Source organism: Otolemur garnettii, unplaced genomic scaffold (assembly GCF_000181295.1).
Source record: "Otolemur garnettii isolate 467f Iridium unplaced genomic scaffold, OtoGar3 scaffold00095, whole genome shotgun sequence".
NCBI classification, from domain to species: domain Eukaryota; kingdom Metazoa; phylum Chordata; class Mammalia; order Primates; family Galagidae; genus Otolemur; species Otolemur garnettii.
In genome coordinates, this window is record NW_003852490.1 from 2429807 (window position 1) to 2448038 (window position 18232).

The 18232-nt window shown below is 39.5% G+C and overlaps 1 protein-coding gene across 2 annotated transcripts in view; it reads left to right on the forward strand.

The window, feature by feature from the left end:
- The window catches only part of DHX57 (DExH-box helicase 57), a 90815-nt gene that overhangs the window by 13281 nt on the left and 59302 nt on the right, over positions 1 to 18232 (forward strand). For both annotated transcript variants that reach the window (XM_003795672.2, XM_023516672.1), the window contains 7 exons: positions 5361 to 5519; positions 7106 to 7294; positions 7584 to 8422; positions 10305 to 10483; positions 11963 to 12084; positions 13616 to 13811; positions 14380 to 14504. In XM_003795672.2, coding sequence (XP_003795720.1) covers positions 5361 to 5519; positions 7106 to 7294; positions 7584 to 8422; positions 10305 to 10483; positions 11963 to 12084; positions 13616 to 13811; positions 14380 to 14504 — 1809 coding nt within the window. The remainder of the gene's footprint in view (positions 1 to 5360; positions 5520 to 7105; positions 7295 to 7583; positions 8423 to 10304; positions 10484 to 11962; positions 12085 to 13615; positions 13812 to 14379; positions 14505 to 18232) is intronic.

An 18232-nucleotide genomic window follows, 5' to 3' on the forward strand; every position in this document is an offset into this window, starting at 1 on the left:
AGGTCCTTCACCTCTTTTGTTAGGTATATTCCTAGGTATTTCATTTTCTTTGAAGCTATGAAGCTATGAAGCTATTTTCTTTGAAGCTATACTATGAAGGGAATTGTATCTTTGCTTCACTTCTCAATTTGGCTGTTGGCATATACAAAGGCTACTAATTTATGGACATTGAGTTTATATCCTGAGGTGTTACTGTATTTCTTTATCACTTCTAGGAACTGATTAGTGTTCCTTTAATTAGGGATGCTCATCATCCCTAATTATTAGAGAAATATAAATGAAAACCACGCTGAGATATCATCTAACCCCAGCAAGAATGGCCCACATCACAAAATCTCAAAACTGCAGAAGCTGGTGTGGATGTGGAGAGAAAGGAACACTTTTACACTGCTGGTAGGACTGCAAACCAATACAACAGATATCACACAGTTACAAGACTATTATAGGTAGTCTATGTAACTACTTGTACATAATCCCTTGTAACTGTGTGATATCTGTTGTTACTGTTTTTCCTTTCTGGTTAAGGTTATTAGAGATTTTACTTTTCTGTTTCTACTTAATCTGCTCAAAGGCTTATCAATTTTGTTTTTTTGAAAAACCAACTTTTTGTTTTATCAATTTTCTGAGTGATTCTTTTATTTTCAATTTCATGTATTTCTGATTTAATTTTGGTTATTTCTTTTCTTCTGCTGCGTTTGGGATTGGATGGCTCTTCCTTTTCCATTTCTTTAAGATGATTCAATAGGTTGTTGATGTGCTATCTTCGTTTTTCAGATGCAGGCATCTAATGTGATAAATTTCACTCTTAGGACTGCTTTTGCAGTATCCTACAGGCTTTGGTAACTTGTTGCTTCATTGTTATATTCAAAGAATTTAACAATTTCCTCCTTTATCTCTTCCTTGATACAATTGTCATTCAGCATAAGTCCCAGGCTGAATGGGACTTAATTTCCATGCCTTTGTATGGGGATGACAATTTTTGTTGGAGTTGAGTTCCACCTTTATTTATGCCTGTGGTCTGAGAAGATGCAAGATATAACTTCAGTTCTTTTAATTTTGTTGAGGTTTGATTTGTACCCTAGGATGTCATCTATTTTAGAGTATGTTCCATGGGCTGATGAGAACAGTATATTCCTTAGCTTTGGAATGGTGTGTTCTGTATATGTCATTAAGCACATTTGTTCTAGGGTCACATTTAAGTCCTTTGTATCTTTGTTTAGTTTCTGTTTAGAGGATGTGTTCAGTTCTGCCAGAGGGTGTTAAAGCCCCTGGCTATTATGAGGTTATGGGATATCGTATTGCTCAGACTAATGAAAGTCTCTTTCATAAATCTAGGAGCATTTAAGTTGGGTGCATAAATATTTAGAATTGAAATGTCACTTTGTTGTATTGTTCCCTTGACCAGAATGAAGTGACCAAATTGAAAATATTTAGAAAAAAAAATGGATGCTTAGATGGTTATGTTTATACCAAACATGTATAAATTATTTTCCTTGACGTTATTCTCTGAATAATACAGTCATTAAATTATTTACATAGCATTTACATTATAGTAGGTATGATAATTAATCCAGAGATGATTTAAAGTATGTGAGAGGATATGTCTAGGTTATATGTACCATTTTACATTAGGGACTTAAACATCTGTGGATTTTGGAATCTGAAGGACAGACAGATACTAAGAGACAACTGTATAGTAAATACATAAACCAGTAAAATAGTCATTTATAATTTTTATTAAGTCTTATATACAATACACAATTGCATGTACTATATATTTTTTTCAAGACAGAGTCTCACTTTGTCACCCTTGGTAGAGTGCTGTGGTATCATGGCTCACAGCAACTTCAAACTCTTGGGCTCAAGGGATTTTCTTGCTTCAGCCTCCTGAGTGCCTGGGACTATAGGCACCCGCCACAACACCTGGCTATTTTTAGAGACAGGATCTTGCCCTTGCTCAGGCTGGTCTTCAACTCATGAGCTCAGGCGGTCCACCCGTGTCAGCCTCCCAGAATGCTGGCAGCACAGTGGATTTTTTTATATACCAGCATCACTACAAACACTTGAATAAGTGTTGTGCTACCAGCTTTGCTGTCACTAAGTGATAGAAAAAAAAAATTTTTTTTTTTGCAGTTTTTGGCCGGGGCTGGGTTTGAACCTGCCACCTCCAGCATATGGGGCCAGCACCCTACTCCTTTGAGCCACAGGTGCCGCCCAGTGATAGAAGTTTTTCAGCCCCATTATAATCTCTTAGACCACCATAGTATATGTGGTCCATCATTGACCAAAACATTATGTGTTATGTGACTATATAAAATTCAGTCGTTGTGAGCTATTTACTGGAATTTTTAGTGAGAGAGAGGGAGAGAGACTTTTTTTTTTATTTCCTTGTTTATTTTTTATTTTTTTCTTTTTATTTCCTTGCTTTTTATTTTTTTGTTGTTGAGACAGAGTCCCACCCTATGCCCTGAACAGAGTACAGTGGCATCATAGCTCACTGTAAGAGAGAGACTTTTTTAAAGCTATATGCATGTACACACTAGACATTCATTCATGGAATTAACAGACTCCTAGTAAGAGAGGAATATAAATAAGAACTATGGTTTAACTGCATCATACATGCTTTTAACTTAAATTAGTTCAATGATATGCATTCAAAAAAAGAAAAAAGGAAGTGAATAGCATTTAAGTTATTTAAACTTTCCACTAAATGAATCTAGGCCCATAGTGAGCAAGAGATGGAGAAAGGAATCTTAGTCCCTTGGTTGGTTTCAGTTTCCAAGTCCTTTAGTTTAAATCTCTTGCAGCACTACGTGATTTTAGATGTGTGTGTTACCTACATGATAACATGTTCCCATACATGCTCCCTAAAATAAGGAAATACTCCATCTAATATTTAACCAGAGAGTCTACATGTTTTCCCATTCTAGAACAAAAGTGGTCATTTTGAGGCCAGGCACAGTAGCTCACTCCTGTAACCCTAACACTCTGGGAGGCCCAGGCATGTAGATTGCTTGAGCTCAGGAATTCGAGACCAGTCTGAGCAAGAGCAAGACCCCGTCTCTACTAAAGCAGTGCCCATAGTCCCAGCCACTTGGGAGGTCGAGACAAGAGGATCACTTGAGCCCAAGAATTTGAGGTTGCTGTGAGCTGTGACTTCACGGCACTCTACGGAGGGTGACAAAGTCAGACTCTGTCTCTAAGGGAATGAATGAATAAATAAAGATTGTATATTAGATAATATTATATCAATATAAAATATATTGAGAATGATAACGGTTTTGTGGTTATGTAAGAGCATATCTCTGTTCTTAGGAAATACATGCTGTGGTACTTCAGGGTGAATATAATGTCTGCAATTTACATTAAGATGGTTCACCAATGCGTGCATGTATATACCTGTGTTATGTATAGAGAGGTAAAATGAGGAAGAGAAATACATGTGTGTATGCACGTATATGTATGGCAAATGTTAACAGTTGGTGAATCTAGGTAAATGGCTTATTTCTGTACATTTAAAATTTTTCAAAACAAAAAAATTGGTGGAGGGCGGCACCTATGGCTCAAAAGGGTAGGCCACACATGCCTGAGGTGGAGGGTTCAAACCCAGCCCTAGCCAAAAAAAAAAAAAAAAAAAATCAGGGGAAATGATAGTTTTGGTGTAGCACTTCTTCTCAGAAGTGCTTTTCAGAACTAAGTGGTTATAAACTCCAATTGAATTTTCTCCTCTGCTACCCAGCTTTGCAAGTATAACTGTGTGGTTCTTTCAAAGTCTAAATAATACGTTGGTTTTCAAATACAGAAAATTTTTCTTTCATTTCCCAAAAAATTGAAAGTTAAAAGAATATGATTTACAAATTGGCGCACTGAGAATTTGTGAAAATTTATAAGGAACATGCCAAAAACAAAAAATTATTTGATGAATTAATGAATAAAGTTATACTTTAAAACATTGTTGTAAAATAATAAGAAATCCCTAAAAAATTTAAATTTCAACAATAAGGCTCGGTGCCTATAGCTCAACCGGCTAAGGCGCCAGCCACGTACACCTAAGGTGGCAGGTTCGAATCCCCAGCCCGGACCCACCAAACAACAATGACGGCTGCAACCAAAAAATAGCCGGGCGTTGTGGCGGGCGCCTGTAGTCCCAGCCACTTGGGAGGCAGAGGCAGGAGACTCGCTTGAGCCCAGGAGTTGGAGGTTGCTGTGAGCTGTAATGCCACGGCACTCTACCCAGGGGGACAGCTTGAGGCTCTGTCTCAAAAAAAAAAAAAATTTCAACAATAAAAGACTGGTGAAAAAAATTCAGTATGTCTTTATCTGTAGGTAACCATTTAAAATTATGTTATAGGAGAACACAGTAGAACTTCCTTAGTTGACCACCTCCCTATATTGACCATCTCCTTAATTTGATTTAATTTTCATGGACTGGACATGTATCCCATATACAGATCAGTACAGTAGGCCTAGTTCCTTATTTTGACTATCTCCTTATGTTGACCACCTCTATATGTTAACCAGTTTGTTATAGTCCTTTGTGTGGTCAATTTATAGAGGTTCACTGTATTTAATTTTAGGGAAAGGTCAGTGCTATCTTGATAAGAATATAAAGCAAATTATAAAGATTGCATATGCTGTGCAATTGTATTAAAATATACATGAAAAAGAATAATGTGATTGGGGTAACTTTTGTTTTCTTTGTTCCTTACTTTCCTACAGTGAACATGTTTTTATTATTATCATTTTTATAATCAAGAATTTGAGTATTTTAGGAACAGTTGCAGGGATGTGCAACCTGTAGCCTGTTGGCCCCATGCAGATTACATGAGGACTTTTTTGCTTAGCTTTGGTGGCCGATATCACAGAAATTATGCATGGACCTTTTTTTATTTTTGCTTATCAGATTTTGTTAGTGTTTTCATATTTGATGAGTGGCCCAAGACAACAATTGTCCTTCTAGTGTGGCAGAGAGAAGCCAAAAGGTTGGACACCTCTAGGCCAATGGAACTCAACTGTTTTCAGATTGAGTACCGAATATGTAATAGAATGAAATTAATTCTCTTTGTGTGTAGCTGATTTGTTTTCATTCTCTCTGTAGTGCAGAGAGAATCATCATTAGCATTTCTTTTTCCAGAGGATTCTTGTGTTAGTGGATCAGATTCAATGACTAAGAATTTGATTAGTTTTTCCAGCGGTTCCAATATAATGAAATCTGACAAATACTACAGAAAATGGAGACTCTCTTGACATTCTTTGTCACCTTTTGTAAGATACTGACAATCCAGTTTTTGTTGTGCATATTAGTGTAAAAGTTCTGATCACAGATGAGTGTGTAATTTTCCTCTTTGTGTCCTTTGCAGACCTAGTAACAATAGCACAAGCAAAGGAGAGACGCGGCCCAAATGGAAACCCAAAGCCAAAGTGCCGCTTCAGACTCTGCATATGACTTCTGAGAATCAAGAGAAGGTGAAAGCTCTTCTCCGAGACCTGCAAGAACAAGATGCTGATGCTGGATCTGAGTAAATTATTCTATTTGAGTAAATCATTATATTAAGGAAGACATATTGGCGGGTGAAGCTCCCGTGCCGTGCATCTTTGGAGCATTGTACTCATACTGATTAGTCTGGTGGTAGCTATGTAATTAGTCAAGAGTGAGCCACGAAAAATAATGGGAATAATCATTCAGCCACCATTTTAGAGTGTTTGTTATGCAACTCCATGAGCAATAATATATCAATGGATTGCTTTTTTATCTTTATTTTTTTCCAGGACAGTACTAATATGGGTTCAGTAGTTGGTATATAACCTTGTAGTGAACGAGTAGTCTTAGAAGCAAATACTGAGTGTTGAGATGAAGTCCTTTCTTCTTTCTTTCTTTTCTTTTTTTTTTTTGTCGCCCTTTATAGAATGCTGTGGCATCATAGCTCACAGCAACCTCAAACTCTTGCGATTTGCCATTCTCTTGCTTCAGCCTCCTGAGTAGCTGGGACTACAGGCGCCTGTCACAATACCCCAGCTATTTTTAGACAGGATCTCACTCTTGCTCAAGTTGGTCTTGAACCTGGGCGCTCAGGCAGTCCACTGACCTTGACCTCCCAGAGTGCTAGGATTACAGGCATGAGTCAAGTCACCCGGCCCCTCAGATAAAGTCTTAACATTCACTTTGCATGACCATCTGTCTAAGAGAAACAGTTTTTAATCTTAAATCTTAGTTGTTCCCCCTCCCATTGCCTTTTGACCCTTTGGCTTTGTATTTCATTTGGAGAAGTTGATTAATTTTTAATACTTTCCAGAATTAATTAGTAGTCATGAATAACTCAATTTCCATCCTATCTATATAACTCTTATCTGTCTCAGATTTAGGAAAGGCAATGATGCAGCAAATCTAAAACTCGGAGATAGCTTTTATGAATGAGGAGAGAGAGGGAGGACAATCAATATTTCTATTGTTAAGGACACAGGCTCTGGGCAGCGCCTGTGGCTCACTGAGTAGGATGCTGGCCCCATATACTGAGGGTGGCAGGTTCAAATCTGGCCCTGGCCAAACTGCAACGAAAAATAGCCAGGCGTTGTGGCAGGCGCCTATAGTCCCAGCTACTCGGGAGGCTGAGGCAAGAGAATCGCCTAAACCCAAGAGCTGGAGGTTGCTGTGAGCTGTGACGTCACAGCACTCTACTGAGGACAACAGAGTGAGACTCTGTCTCTTAAAAAAAAAGGGACACAGGCTTTGGGATCAGACTGCCTGGGGTAAAATTTCTTGTTGCTCCTTACTCTGTAACCGCAGGCAGTTTACTAATCCTGAGTTTTAGTTGATCGTCTGAAAAATGGGGATTCCAATAGCAACTATGGGAGTTAGTGGGAATATAAACAAGAGTTAGTACATATAGAACATTTAACACAGTACTTGGCACTTAATAAATGCCCGATAAATTTTAATCACCAAGATAAAAGTTAATAGTCCAATGAAAAACTGAATTAACAACTGGTGATCATCAGGATCTTACGTCCTTGGCTCCTTGAATTAAATTGTTAGACCCTTGTTAACTTACTTTTTGAAGTAGGTAGAAATTAATATCTAATACGTGAACAATATTACCTTTGCTAGAAGAGGCATTTCTGGGGAAGAGGAAGATGCTGAGCCTGATTGTTGTGATGATGAGCGGTACTGGCCAGCTGGACAAGACCCTTCCCATGTTCCGGATTCTGATCCTTTGGAATATGCTGGCTCAGCCCTCATGGAGCCTCGTCTTCCAGAACTTACAGTCTCACCATTTGCAGTGCAAAAACTTTCCAGGTGATTGTTTTCATCATTTATGGGAGTTAGGGAAGAAGGAAACTGAAATCATATAAACCCAATTATCCCTCTTTGTATCCTTTCCCATTATGTGGATTCTGGCAGCCTGATATACCTAATATTCCTTAGGATGAAAGGATTAAGGAGAATTTATCAGGGACACCTTTTCAAAATACAAGCCCTACCTATGTATAGTTATAACTTCATGTACGCATATTTGAATGAATTTTTCTTCAGTAACGTGATAGTACTTTTTACATGTTGTTTTATCATGTTTTGTCCTTGACAGGTATGGTTTTAATATTGAATACTGTCAGGCGGCCCTGAGGATTTGTGATGGAGATGTGGGGGCATCACTGGAGCATCTGCTTACCCAGTGCTTTTCAGAGACATTTGGAGAGAGGATGAAGATCTCTGAGGCAGTTCGCCATATAAGCTTGGATGAGTGTGTGGAACAGCGACAGGAAGAGGCATTTGCTCTCAAGTCAATCTGTGGAGAAAAATTTATAGAAAGAATTCAGAACAGAGTCTGGACCATTGGATTAGAACTGGATTATTTGACAAGTAAATTCTGCAAATCCAAGCAAAGGGAAAGTACCAAAAATATGCAAGAGACTTCACTTGAAATCTGTAAATTTTACCTCAGAGGAAATTGTAAATTTGGATCAAAATGCAAATTCAAACATGAAGTGCCCCCAAATCAAATTATTGGAAGAATAGAAAGAAGTGTAGATGATTCTCATCTTAATGCTAATGAAGATGCATCTTTTTTATATGAACTCGAAATTCGCTTTTCTAAAGAGCACAGATATCCCTATCAAGCTCCCCTTGTGGCATTTTATTCCACCAATGAGAGTCTACCTCTGGCTTGTCGTTTACATATTTCTGAGTTCCTCTATGGCAAAGCCTTGACCTTTGCAGAAACTTCGGAACCTGTTGTATATTCCTTGATAACCCTTTTAGAGGAAGAATCAGAAATAATCAAGTTACTAACAAATACTCATCACAAGTACAGTGTTCCTCCTGTGAACTTTCTGCCAGTATCCTCTGGGACCAGAATAAATAATCCTGCCTATTATAAGCCAGTGATTCCAAGTAATTATTTCATTTCGAATCAAATTCCAGAAGGTACGTAAGGTACTGATCATGTGGAGGGCGTTGTGGAGAAGGGTAATCAGAATATGGATTTAGAATCAAGCTTCTGAGGCCAGTCCAGGATCGCTGGTGATCTTGAGCAAGTCTTTCAGTCCTATGGGCCAAGGGAATGAAAATCCCTTGAATGATAATCATGCCTGAAATTTAGTTGTGAGGCCCATTTGTGTCACTGTGTTTGGGTTCCCTGAATTGAAAGTTTGTGGTGATGTATAAATTTACTTTATATCAATTCTGAGGGTTGAAAGAATCTTAAGGTATCTTCTCGGAAAATCTGTTTCATTTAGGGTGGTGCCTGTGGCTCAGAGGACTAGGGCACAGGCCCCATATACCGGAGGTAGTGGGTTCAAACCTGGCCCCGGCCAAAAACTGTAAAAAAAAAAAAAAAATCTGTTTCCTTTAATTCACTTGGTTTTGTATATATGCCTCATATTTCAAATGAGTTCAGAGATATTTTTCTTTAATTCACTTGGTTTTGTATATATGCCTTTAATTCACTTGGTTTTGTATATATGCCTCATATTTCAAATGAGTTCAGAGATATTTTTCTTTCTATCCCACTGTCTGTACCCTCCTGCCTTTAGTGTACTGGACCCCCCAAACTCATTAGTGTAGGGCTGGCTATCACATGAGACCCGAAGTGTGAAGTTGCCGTGAGCTATGATGATGCCTCTGTGCTCTAGACCAGAGACACAGAACAAGACCCTGTCTCCAAAAAAAAAAAAAAGAAAAGAAAAGAAAAAGAAATGCTTGTGCTAGCTTCTGATTTTGTCCAGGTCCAGTTTTGCTTGCAGGTTCTTACACTGTAAGCAAACCCCCTTTTCAGCTTTCATCAAAGAATTATCTCTTAGTTGTGGCCACCTTTCTTCCAGACAAACAAAAGTTTTTGTTATTTCACAGGAGTTCTGGGGTTATAGAGGTTGATGAGATGTGGATGCTGGACAGTTTACTGAGTTCACTCACCAGCCACCTGACTCTTGTGCCAGCTTCTAGCACCAGGCATTCAAAAACATTCCTTGGGGAATGACAAATTGTGTGTCAAGGACTTTTAAAGAAATAACAGCTTGATTGAGATATAATGTACATACTCTAAAATTTACCCTTTCAAAGAATACAATTCAATGGACTTTAGTATATTTATAGTTGTGCAACCATGCCTGCCTTCTAATTCCAGGACATTGTCATCACCCCCCTAAAAGACCCTGTACCTATTAGCAGTCTCTCCTCATTTTCCCCTTTCTCCAGCCCCTGCCTACCACTAAGCTGCAGTCTGTCTCTATGGATTTGCCTGTTCTGGGCATTTCATAGGAATGGAATCATACATAGGGAAAAAGCCTCAGATTGGAAAGGGGAGGAAAAGGAATTGTAATATGTGGCTTTCGAAACTGGCTTCTTTCACCTAGCCTCTCACGCAGCATAGTGTGTTCGAAGTTCACCCAGGGCCTGGCCTGTGCAGTACTTCCTTCCTTTTTATTACTGAATACCATTCTGTGAGGTGGATGTACCACATTTTGCTTCTGGACTCATCATTTGGGTTATTTTGTGTCATGGAATAATTTTGGAGACACTTGCAAATAGTTGAAACATTCACTCTTCCTTCCTTGAATGTTAATTCCTTTGTTTTAAATGTGGTTTAACAATAGCTGCTTGTACTTGATTAAAGTTTATTTGAAGATGTATTTTAAGTCCTTTAGCAGCAGAAGTATTAGTTCATGCAAATGAACCTAGTTTACTCAAGCTTTAACCTTTTCCTCCATTTCATGATTTTTGTTGTTACTATTTGTCAAGCAGTGACTTCTTCCCCCTTTGCTGAAGAAAGGGCTCCATATTGAAAATGTTTCCTTTTATTTCCTTTAAGTTGAAAAAGAATCAGAACTCGAGGAGGAGGCAGATGAGGATGAAGGTCCTGCACCAGTTATAGTAGAGAATGAAAGCTATGTGAACCTTAAGAAAAAGATTTCCAAAAGATATGACTGGCAGGCAAAGTCAGTACATGCTGAAAATGGTAAAATCTGCAAGCAGTTCCGAATAAAACAGGTAGGGCATGCTGAGAGAATGACTCGCATTGCCTCCCTCATGTCTGACAAAGGGATGGAGAATTAATTAGGAAGCTTTGGCTACTCTCCTTTCTATCCTTTTGGTTCTCTCTTACCTGAACATTCAAAGTTTCTACATGCCACAGCAAACAGGTGTGTGTGTATTAGATAGTTTTATTTTTTTCCTTTTTTTTTTTGGTGTGCGTGTGAACATCTGTTTTCATTTCTCTTGGGTGTATACCTAGGAGTGGAACTGCTGAATCATACAGTAACTGCACAGTTAAACACACCAAATTTGATGTATCATACAGCACATGAGCTAAAATAAAGTGCTTAACCCACAGTAAGTGCCAAATCGTCTTCATTTTGTAGCAATAGATGGTTTTAGAAAATCCTACAGCTTATAAATATCAAACACATACATATGCACCAAATAGTCTCAGAATTATGTGTTTTTGTTGCTACGACAGATAATCTGATATGTGAAGGGAGTGTTAATACTGTGATTTGGAGCTGGGCACAGTAGTGCACACCTGTAGTCTCACTACTTGGGAGGCTGGGGTGGAAGGAGCATTTGAGCCTAGGAGTTCAAGACCAGCCTAGGCAACATAGTTAAGACCCTGTCTCTAAGAAAAAAACAACTGTGATTTATGTTAGAAAAATTAGTATGTAAAAGATGTTCATCTTTAGTAAGTGCTTTTTATATTGATTAGGTAAAAATCGGATATTGTACAGGGCCAGCCATGTTGACTATTTAAATTTATATTAATTAGGCTGCATGTGGTGGCTTACGCCTGTAATTCCAGCACTTTGGGAGGTTGTGGAGGAAGGATCACTTGAGGCCAGCCTAGTCAATATAGCAAGACCCGTCTCTACCAAAAATTTAAAAAATTAGCTGGGCATTGTGGTGCAGACCTGTAGTCCTAGCTACTCAGAAGGCTGAGGCAGGAGGATCTCTCGAGCCCAGATTGAGGTTACAATGAGCTGTGATCATGCCACTGCACTTGAGCTTGAGAGACAGAGCAAGACCCTGTCTCAAAAAAAAATTTATATTAAAATTAAAAATCTAGTTCCTTAATAGCACTATCCACATTTCAAATACTCAGTAGCCACATGTGGCAGGGGTTGCTATTTTGGACGTGCATGTATGGAATATTTCCATCAAAACACAAAGTTCTTTCAGACTGTGCTGGTATATAGACTCCCGCTAGGAAGAGTATTTTTCACTTACAAGATCTTTCAGTTTATTCAGATGTCGGAAACTTATGTAGATTCCACAGCTTACTCTGGCTGAATCTCTGAGCAGCCTTCTGACTAAAGTCATCTGCACCTAACCCCAATAAATCTCTCTGCCTCTGAACAAATTGTTAAGAACAAGCAGATAAAAGGGTGGGTCTAACTATGGATTCTGGATTCAGAGCTTTGTGAAAGTTGACTGAAAGTAACCCAACTGATGCCTCCTCATCTTTGATTTTATTAGGCTTCCAGACAGTTCCAGTCCACTCTGCAAGAAAGACAATCACTGCCTGCTTGGGAAGAAAGAGAAACCATTCTCAAACTGTTGAGCAGGCACCAAGTGGTTGTCATAAGTGGTATGACTGGGTAAGAATGCAGTTTATTCATAATTCAGCTTTTGTCTATAAATATTATATGTATGTGGTTATCATAACCAGTTCTGCTTTTAAGAATCCTGTACTTGATGTTATGTGTACTTTTTCCTATCAAATATTAAATATTTCACAAAAGCTAGTATTGCAACTTCTATAGAGCCAAATTACAAAAAGACAAAAGCAAAACTCAGAAATCTAAGGGGCGGCACCCATAGCTCAGTGGGTAGGGCCCTGGCCACATGCATCAGGGCTGGTGGGTTAGAACCCCGCCCCAGCCTGCTAAAAACAAAAAAACAGCATGGTGTTGTGGCAGGCACCTGTAGTCCCAGCTACTTGGGGGACTGAGGCAAAAGAATCACTTAAGCCCGAGAGTTGGAGATTACTCTGAGCTGTGATGCCATGGCACTCTACTGAGGGCCACAAAGTAAGACTCTGTCTCAATTAAAAAAAAAAAAAAGAAAAGAAATCTACCCAGGAATTTACAGATACTATGTACTTCTATGTTGAGACAATTTTAAGGCAAGGGATCCAGCAGAAGACTTTTAACTAGGCTCATATTTAAATTTAAAGGATAGTTCTAAAACATTTAGCTTGAAAGCTTTTCAATATCTGAATTTATTCTGATTTCCTTACAGTTTTTATCTTTCTTTTAAGAACAACCAAAAGTACATTATTTTTCCTATTTCACACTCTCCTATATTATACAAACCTATTCGTCAGGGGCAGATTGCAGGCTTAATTTAGTTCTTCATTCAAGAGTATACAGTTCATTTATGTATTTATATATTTATTTATTCATTAAGACAGAGTCTCACTTTGTTGCCCTCAATAGAGTGCCATGATGTCCCAGCTCACAGCAACCTCAAACTCTTGGGTTTAAGCAATTCTCTTGCCTTAGCCTCCCAAGGAGCTGGGACTACAAGGCACCCACCACAACGCCCAGCTATTTTTTGGTTGTAGTTGTCATTGTTGTTTGGCAGACCTGGGCTGGATTTAAACCTGCCAGCTCCAGTGTATGTGGCTGATGCCCTAGCCATTGAACTACAAGCGCTGAGCTCCAAGAGTATATAATTTAGTAATTACATTGGTCCTCAGACTCACTGATATAGTAATACTCCTATATTTTCTACTTTATCTTTTTAACCTCATTCTAATTGCTAAATCAGTATGCATCAAAGGGAAAAATATAAAGTATTTTTAAAAATCATAAGCTAATACTCCTCTTCTTTAGGATTCATATGTAGAGTTCATATTCTTAGAGATTTTATAGGTCTTAACTTGATCTGTTCAATAGTCCCAATTTTACAAATGGGATACTGAATTATTATTTGATCACCTTGTTAAACTAAGTGCAAATTCTTAGAGTCCCTCAGTGCTAGGTAGTAAGTCAATGAGTAGTCCTGGAAGATACTTGGAGTCGAACAGCTTTTAGTCTATATTACCTTGTCACTTTCTTCCTTGTTTCTTTATTTAACTGGCTCTCGAAAACTTCATTTTAGGACTTATTTGTTTTTGACATACAGATGTGGGAAAACCACACAGATTCCACAGTTTATTCTGGATGAGTCTCTGAATGGGCCATCTGAGAAGGTGGCTAATATCATCTGCACCCAACCCCGACGAATCTCTGCCATCTCTGTGGCCGAGCGTGTTGCTAAAGAAAGAGCGGAGAGGGTGGGTCTGACCGTGGGATACCAGATTCGATTAGAAAGTGTCAAGGTTTGTATGCTCTGTGTATTTTCTGGTAACAGAAATTTGTAATTTTCAGCTTTCATCTGTGAATATTATATGTATAAAGAGTTTGGGGGGTCGGGGGATTCATGGGCAATTTGGGATATATCTTCTCGTGTTATTTTATGCTAATGACCACCCTCACTGAGTAGGGCTGAAGTTCTTTTGGAAACATTTGATATACAAGCTCTTTATTTGGTTGTACTAATTTTTTCTTTTATTTTTATTGGCAGAAGTGATCATAAATGCTGTTTTCCTCTCGAACCTGGGACTTAATCCACTGAATCAAATAAGGATTCAGAATTCAGAATTAATTTCGTCACTTACCTTTTTTTATGTTGCATAATAACTATTTAATGCTTTTTATGAAAATCTTAAAATTTTGATATGAAGGAGAAAGACTTTTAATATTGTCCTTGGCAAGAAACTGTACATTTAGTATAGAATCACTAGTGCTTTTACTATTCATTGTCTCTATTCAGAATGGCTTGCCAGTAAAGCGTTTCCTTTCTTCAAAAATTTCATTAATGCTTTATATTGCCCTTTTATATGTAAGTCCTCAGCTACCAGACTGTTATACTGCACCACAGGAGTGCTGCTGAGAAGGCTAGAAGGAGATATCACTCTACAAGGAGTCACCCATATCATTGTTGATGAAGTTCACGAGAGGACAGAAGAAAGGTAAAACAAAGATTTTCACAGTGAAACATCCACACACGTAAAACGAAGACACAACTGAAAAATGTTTGCCCTGCTTCCAACTCATTTTCATAGTTCATAATGGTAATTTGCCCTAGGGAAGGCCTAAGTTGGAGATGAGAAACTGCCTTCCGGATCTCCAGGGTCTATAACACTAAAAACACTAGGAGAGGACATGTTTCTCACTGGAAGGGTCATCGTATTAGATGGAGTTATCGTTTCGATTAGACGGGATACTTCCCACCCTCTCAGGCATTGTGCTAAGTTGAATACTGTTCTTAGTAGGAGTGACAGAGGTAGTGCCTGCTGTGTTGACGGGCGGGGCAGTATGAGCTTCCTTCAGTCCTGACTGATACTCATGCATGTATTATTGAGCCTGTATGAAGTGCCACGTGTATATTAGTTGCTGGGATACAGTGGTGAACAAGCATGTCTGATTCCCCCTCATCTCTTACAATCTGGTAGGAAAAACAAATGATGAAAAATAAATGAACAGGGGCAGCACCTGTGGCTCAAAGGAGTAGGGCGCCATCCCCATATTCTGGAGGTGGCGGGTTCGAACCCAGCCCCGGCCAAAAACTGCAAAAAATAAATAAATAAACAAATAATTACAAATTGGAATTAGTATTATAAAGGAATAAACAGGATGCTGTGTTTGGAGTGAGGGACCCATAAGATGATCAGAGATCATGTCTCTGAAGAGATAACATTTAAATTGAATGCTGAAATATGAGAGGGTGTCCATATGACAAGTAAGGGCAAGGAGGGCGTGTGTAAAGATTCTGCAGTGGGAAGGAGCTTTGGGAGTCCCGAAACTGGAGGAAGGCCAGTGCAGCTGGTGTGTAGTAAATGAGGGGAAAGCAGCAGGAGCCAGACTTCGGGGGTAGTGGTGCTGTACACCCTGGATATAAAAGCATTTTCTGGAATTAGAAGACAATAAAAGATAAGGCATAAAATCAAAATTATTGGCTGGGCACAGTGGCTCATCCCTGTAATCCTAGCATTCTGGGAGGCCAAGACAAGAGGATTGCTTGAGGCCAGGAGTTCAAGACCAGTGTGAACAAGAATAACACTCCATGTCTATAAAAAATAAAAAAATTAGGGTGGCACTTGTGGCTCAAAGGAGTGGGGCACCAGCCCCATGTACCGGAGGTGATGGGTTCAAGCCCAGCCCTGGCCAAAAACTGCTAAAAAAAAAAAAAAACATATATATACACACACACACACACACATAGAAAAATTACCTAGGCATAATGGTGGGCACCTGTATTTCCAGCTATTCAGGAGGTTGAAGCAGGAGGATGTTTTTTTTTCTTGAGACAGAATCTTACTGTGTCACCCTCAGTAGAATATTGTGGCATCACAGCTTATCACAGCAACCTCAAACTCTTAGGCTTAAGCCATTCTCTTGCCTCAGCCTCCCAAGTAGCTGGGACTATAGGTGCCCACCACAACACCTGGCTATTTTTCTTGTTGTAGTTGTCATTGTTGTTTGGCCGTCCCAGGATTCAAACCCACCAGCTCTGGTATATGTGGCTGGCGCCCTAGCTTCTGAGCTCAGGCACTGAGCTGAACAGGAGGATTACCCAAGCTCAGGAGTTTGAGGTTGCCATGAGCTATGATGATGCCTCTACACTCTAGACTGGATGACAGAGCAAGACTCTGTCGCAAAAAAATAACACAAAACAAAAATTAAAATTCTGGCCAGTTGCAGTGATGTGTACCTATAGTCCCAGCTCAGGAAGGCAGGAGAATCCCTTGAGTCCAGGAGTTCAAGGCTGCCCTGTGATCCCATTTGTGAATAACTACTCCAACCTTGGCAATATAGCAAGACCCCCATCTCTAAAAATAAACTTAAAAACCAAGATTCTCTGTACTGAGAAAAAGCCAGGAAAAAAAATGACATTAATCAGTGGGAAAGAAAGTTTTGTGTGTGTTGAAAATTGCAATAAGTATTATACTATTATAAATATCTTAAGAAGAAAGAAAGAAGAAAGTAAACTTCGTGGGCTGATAGGAAAGCGGAAAATGGGTAATAGCAAAACTTGAAGGAAAAGAAAGGAAGCAAACTTGAAGAGAGGCCCCAGCTACTGTTGATAAAATAAATGTTTTTAAGACCTGAGTGGGGAAAACATAATCAGAAGATTATTAGAATAAATAAGTAGTATACTAATAAATAAGAAATATGAAATAATTAACAACTAAAGAAAATCACTTTTAGATAAAAAGAATGGATCAAGGCTCGGTGCCCGTAGCACAGTGGTTACAGCAATAGCCACATACACCGAAGTTGGCAGGTTCAAACCCAGCCTAGGCTAGCTAAACAACAATGACAGCTGCAACAAAAAATAGCTGGGCACAGTGGCGGGCACCTGTAGTCCGAGCTCCTTGGGAGGCTGAGGCAAGAGAATCATTTAACCCCAAGAGTTTGAGGTTGCTATGAGCTGTGATGGCACGGTATTCTACCAAGGGCGATATAAAGAGACTTTGTCTCAAAAAAAAAAAAGAATGGATCAAAATAAAAAGAAATACAGCAGGTTTGGTGCCAGGAGCTCAGCAGCTAGGGCGCCAGCCGCACACCCCGGGGCTGGCAGATTCAAATCTGGCCTGGGCCTGCCAAACAACAATGACAACTACAATAAAAAATAGACAAGAGTTGTGGCAGGCGCCTGTAGTCCCAGCTACTTGGGAAGCTGAGGCAAGAGAATTGCTTAAGCCCAAGAGTTTGAGGTTGCTGTGAGCTGTGACGGCACGCACTGTACTGAGGGTGACATAGTGAAACTCTGTCTCAAAATAAAAAGAAAGAAAGAAAGAAAGAAATACAGTAGAACCTTCATAGTTGACCACATCTCTACATTGACCACCTCCTTAAGTTGACCTTAAGTACAGCAGGCCTAGCTCCTTATGTTGACCACCTCCATATGTTGACCAGTTTGTTACAGTTACTTGGGTACCTTACACAGGTTCTATTGTAAATGCTATATCAAGACAATAATAAATCTCAGATGACTATACAGAAAATATAGGAAATCTTTAAGGGGCAAATAGTCTTTTTTGGTTTTTTTAGAGACAGAGTCTCACTTTATTGCCCTTGGTAGAGTGCTGTGACATCAGCTCACAGCAACCTCCAACTCCTGGGCTTAGGCAATGCTCTTGCCTCAGCCTCCTAAGTAGCTGGGACTACAGGCGCATGCCACAACGCCCAGCTATTTTTTGTTGCAGTTTGGCCGGGGCCAGATTTTGAACTCGCCACCGTCGGTGTATGGGGCCAGTGCCCAACCCACTGAGCAACAGGTGCCACCTGCAAATAGTCTTTTTTTTGGGGGGGGGGACAGAGCCTCAAGCTATCCCCCTGGGTAGAGTGCCATGGCATCACAGCTCACAGCGAGTCTCCTTCCTCCACCTCCCAAGTAGCTGGGACCACAGGCGCCCATCACAACACCCCGCTATTTTTTGGTTGCAGCCATCATTGTTGTTTTGGCGGGCCCAGGCTGGATTCGAACCCGCCACCTTAGGTGTATGTGGCTGGTGCCTTAGCCACCTGAGCCACAGGCACGGAGCCCAAATAGTCTTTTTATATAGACTCTAGAATAAACAATGAAGGAAAAAATAAATGGTAAATAATGACATTTTGCAGCTGTTGGAAAGGAACTTCTGAAAGAAGAAATATTTTTTTTTTTTTTTTTTGAGACGGAGCCTCAAGTTATCCC